The following is a 5,240-nucleotide window of genomic DNA, read 5'->3' on the forward strand; positions in this document are numbered from 1 at the left end:
TAAATAAGTTGTATCAACTGCTTCAAGTCTCAGGGGCTACTGGTATATAATTATCAGATTTGTACAAAGGTGTACTTACCCGCATATCTTTCAAATGCTGGTCTGTGGCTCTGGTAAGCCCGTCTCAGGCAGCTCGGATGTATGCATCAGCCGAGCTAAAGGCGTTGAACGCCTCTTTTGTAAAGCCGGGGTCGCGAAGAGCGGCCCGCCGACGCCGACGATTCATGCCGCTTTCCACTTCATAGTTTGTGACGGATACATCATCCGAATCCTCTACCGAAGGACAATCCGACGTCACTCCCGTATCAGCCCTCGCCTTTAAGGCAGGGTCGGGAACCTGACTTGTGGAGGCACGGCCGGTAGGATCCCCGGACATAGTCCGGCGAACGCTTTTCCTGATAAGACACAGCGGATAATGTCAGAGTTTGATATGACTGCCAGGGGGATGATTAAAAAACCATACCTCTTTGATGAAGGCTCTGCTGCGTTGTCATTCGCCTTCCTCTTCGGAGATTTGCTCGGCGCAGGTGCCGCTCTCTTAGGAGATGCCTCTGGCGCACGTTGAGGCGTCGGATGCCTCCCCTTTGGAGCACGAAATAGTGCGGTGGGTGAGGCGTAATGAGGAAGCTCTTTCGAAGAAGGTGTCTCTTGATCACTTACATGCGAGGTAGGGAGGAGGCCGGGATAGTCGGCGATGATGGCCACTTCCGTGCTGTCATAGCTCGCCTGGTAGAACACTCCATCCTCAAGCTCCACAAATATGTCCGGATCCTCTTCGAATCCTGGGTCTAGGTCCCGGTTGTGATCCTCTGGCTGTGGGGTGGGGCTATGGATCCCCTCGGTAACCTTCCACCATTCATGTTGCAAATAGATGGGTTAATGTCCATTGAAAGTGACTCGGGGAGAGGATTGAGTAAAGTGGTGGGATTAGAACTCACCCAGCTAGGAGGACTGTACATGGAAAATCCATCTCGACGTTTAAGATGAGTGAACTCCTCTTTCTCCCCTTTGTACAGTTCGGCCAATATTTTGGCCAACGCGGCGGGGGTGTCCGGACCCTTCCGACCGCAACGTGAGGCGTCATCTTCCCCATTATAGTGCCACATGGGAAGCCCCCTTGTATTGGAGTGGCTGGACACCCCGCACTATGGAAGTCGCCGTTACCTCGATTATCGACAATCCGGACTGGGCGAGCGTCTTCATCTTGCCCATCAATTGACGAACTTCCGCGCTATCTTCCTCCTCGAGGCTCCGAGGGCGCCAGCTGTGGCGTTTCTTCAACGGAGTGCTTGAAAATTCGGGAAGACCCATTCGGACTGGGTCAGGAAGAGTGACATCCTCAATGTAGAACCATTCGGAAGGCCACTCTTCAGACGCCTTCTTCGGCGTGCTGGACAGGTATCCGGTCCCGGCGATGCACCATACCTCGGCACCGCCCACTTCAAATATCGATCCCTCTTGGTTGCGAGGGACGAGACAGAATAGTTTCCTCCATAACTCAAAATGGGCCTCACAACCCAGGAATAGCTCACAAAGAGCAACGTAACCCGCGATGTGCAGGATGGAGGCAGGAGTGAGATTGTGCAGCTGGAGGCCGTAATACTCGAGAAGTCCTCGGAGGAAAGGGTGGATTGGAAATCCGAGCCTCTTAACAAGTAGGGAACGAAGCACACTCGTTCCCCTGGATGTATTGGGGAAATCCTCCGCCTGAGCCCCGCCATTGAAGGAGGTCAATCCTGCCCGAACAGGGACTAGATCCGCGGGGGGGGGGGGGGGGGGATCCCTACGTTTGCGGCTTCACCAGCTGGTCGTGGGATACGGAACATCTTTCCCAATCGCCTTTTTCGGAGCCGTGGGGGGGGGAGGAAGAACTGGGAGCGCTGGCCGAATGGTTTCTCCTAGCAAGCTCTGAGGATTTTCCGCTTGGTGTGGAATGGATCTGAGATCCAATCTCTTTAAATAGACGCCTTTCTTACATGGCCGGGGTGTTATGTGCAAAAAATACCCTGACCTCTCGTATTCCCTCGACACGTGGAAGCTGGAGCCATGGATGCACAGAAGCCGATGGGTATGACATTAAATAGAAGGCCGAATACAGCTCTTTAAATTCATCGGAGGAGAACCCGCCTTGCAATGCCGAAGACAATCTGCGCGCCGGACACATCGTCATTGAAAGCCTGGTTCGGGGGCTACTGAGGGAGTCCTGGATTAAGGGGTCCTCGGGCGCCCGGACTATGTAACGTGCTCCGGACTGATGGGCCGTGAAGATACAAGACAGAAGACTCTCTCCCGTGTCCGGATGGGACTCTCCTTGGCGTGGATGGCAAGCTTGGCGTTCGGATATGAAGATTCCTTTCTCTATAACTGACTTTGTACAACCCTAGTCCCCTCTGGTGTCTATATAAACCGAAGGGTTTAGTCCGTAGAGGCAATCATAATAAAACAGGCTAGACTTCTAGGGTTTTAGCCATTACGATCTCGTGGTAGATCAACTCTTGTAATACTCATATTCATCAAGATCAATCAAGCAGGGAGTAGGGTATTACCTCCATAGAGAGGGCCCGAACCTGGATAAACATCGTGTCCCCTGTTACCATCGACCTTAGACGCACAGTTCGGGACCCCCTACCCGAGATCCGCCGGTTTTGACACCGACAGAGGTATGTTTACAAAGTTAGCCCTATGTTGGTTGTCGTGGCTAGGTTGTGTTGTGCTAACAAGACAATTGCTTGCTCCAAGATAAGCAGCACCTGCACACAAAGAAGACAATTGCTTGCTCCCAATGTAACAACGAGGTTGTCAATCACTTTATCTTGCGAGTTACTCCCTCCGCCCGAAAAACTTGTCCCTCAAATAAATGTATCTAGCATTAACTTGGTGCTAGATACATCCCTTCGAGGGATAACCTTTTTCGGACGGAGGGAGTACAAAATTAAAAGCAAATAGTGGTGGATGGTATAATAGAGAACAACAAAATAAAAGTAATAACAAAAAAATTTATAGGAGTAATATTTAATGGAGAATAGACCTGGGGCCATAGGTTCACTAGGCTGCTCGTAATGAGTAGTATCATAAGTTAGTATCATGCATATGATACTAGTGTATGATAGCACCTCCCTAATAATGCATAGTATCATAAAGTAGTATTTTAGATGACCTTATTTATGGGTTGTTTGTATCACTTTTTGTCTTATTTTTCGTAAATTAAATGGGCAACTTTCTTCTTAATTAATTAATGAGGCAAATCTTTTGTCTCCGTCTCAGAAAAAAACGTTGAAGGGATTAACCGAATGGTTTATAGCTGGCAGGCATTAAACCCACCGGGGTCAACTCAATCCCTGTAGGGTCTAATCCTGTGCAAGCGAACAGGGCCTAACATGTTGCCAGTAGTATTTCCGTTTGATTTGCCTAGAGAAGATCGATCAAACTTTTTTCTTTTTTTGCGATTCTGTATAGACGCACAGAAAATCCTGATCGTTCGGATCGAGGAACGGGGCCGGTGACTCCAATGTGAAATTTGTTCTTTTGCAAAACGTTGGAACTAATTGTTTTTTTTTCATTCAACAGGACTATTAATTGCTATACACGCTGCACTACAAACTTAAAACCAGGCCACGGCAGCTGCGGCACCTCAAAGGCATCGACCTGCCGCCATCCCTCCATTACCTAAGCCGCATGTCGTGAGGTATTCACAGCCGCCGTTCTCTTCCTGTTCTTCCTAGTTCCAGCACTCGACGGCAACTCGCTGACGCGCTTCCCATTCCCGTCCAGCTCGACTCCAACTCGGTCCCGACCCTACCTAGCTCACCACCACAATGGCGGAGCTGTGCGATCTTCCTGCTGCCGTTGTAGCGTCATCTGAGGAAAGTTCATATGTGATCAAGATAGACGGATACTCAAGAATCAAGGGCCAAATTCAGCATGGCAACTACGTGAAATCTACCCCTTTCACTGTTGGAGGTCATGATTGGGTCGTGGAGTATTACCCAAACGGTTCCGACACCGAAAAGTATGAAGCCGGCTTCATATCTGTTTTTCTAGCTCTTGCCCCCGCTGGTGCCAAGGATGTGAAGGCAAAATTTAGATTTAGTTTGCTTGACAGGGAAGGGGAACCAATTGCATCAAAAAGCAAGAACACCTCCGAACACATCTTCAATAGCAAACGTTCAAGTAGGGGTTTTAGTAGTTTTATCAAGAAGGCTGATCTTGAGGGAGCGGCTTATCTAAGGCACGACAGTTTCAGCATCAGGTGTGATGTTACCGTTGTGAAGTATATCCACAGAGGTAATCGGATTATTGCGATTCCTCCAAGCAACTTGCACCAGCATCTCGGTGACCTCCTCCTAGAGAGCAAAGATGGAGCGGACGTGACCTTTCATGTCGGCGAGGTGAGTTTCTTGGCTCATAGGTCCATACTCGCCGCTCGGTCATCCGTCTTTAGAGCTGAGCTCTTTGGCGCCATGAAGGAGAAAGGCGGTAGTCCAATTGAAATCAGTGATATGGAAAGTGATGTATTCAAAGCATTGCTCCACTTCATATACACTGACTCACTGCCCGCTCCTGAGACGAGTAGTGGGGATGAAACACGGAGAGACGCGGTGATGGCTAGCCATCTACTTGTTGCAGCTGATAGGTACAACATTGAGAGGTTGAAGCTCATTTGTGAAGAGAAGTTGTGCAACCTCATTGACTCCAACATCGTGGCGACCACTTTGGCTCTAGCTGAGCAGCACGGCTCTTATAGAGTCAAAGATGCTTGCTTTGAGTTCCTTGTTTCTCCTTCCAATTTGGAAGCGATGATGGCAAGTGATGGTTACAAGCATCTGAAGAATAGCTGCCCGTCTGTTCTCAGAGAGCTGGCTGCTAGCTTCCTGCCGGCCGAGCTGAAAGCGGTCAAAGATATTATCATGACAATTTAGTAGTGTGGCTCATGATCATTGCATCTAATCTAATAATTCGGTATCTACGTTCTTACCTATTTCACTGTATGGTACTATGGTCTATGGTTGCATGTATGTCTCAGGGGCTAAGGGCAAAACAATGTATCTATATTCATGTTCATTTTGCAATCAGAATGCGAAGTGGTAGGTGATACTTGTGTCTTGTATTTGCTGGGATGCATGACTAGTGTCGAACTGGATTTGTTGTGTAGTTTTTGTTGCGGTTTTGTAAGGACTTAAAAGCTTGTGCAGTTTCTGCTCCACGTGTAGCCAAGTTTTTGATGGACCGCAGTACTCACC

At 48.8% G+C, this 5,240-nt stretch overlaps 1 protein-coding gene across 1 annotated transcript; it reads left to right on the forward strand.

Annotated features, from left to right (window-relative positions):
- The first annotated feature begins 3,055 nt into the window (after positions 1-3,055).
- On the forward strand, positions 3,056-4,919 carry LOC109736592 (BTB/POZ and MATH domain-containing protein 1-like). The gene has a single exon (XM_020295804.3). The coding sequence runs from the start codon at positions 3,816-3,818 to the stop codon at positions 4,917-4,919; it is 1,104 nt and encodes a 367-aa protein (XP_020151393.1). The 5' UTR covers positions 3,056-3,815.
- The last annotated feature ends 321 nt before the right edge of the window (positions 4,920-5,240 follow it).

Source organism: Aegilops tauschii, chromosome 1 (genome assembly GCF_002575655.3).
Source record: "Aegilops tauschii subsp. strangulata cultivar AL8/78 chromosome 1, Aet v6.0, whole genome shotgun sequence".
NCBI lineage: Eukaryota > Viridiplantae > Streptophyta > Magnoliopsida > Poales > Poaceae > Aegilops > Aegilops tauschii.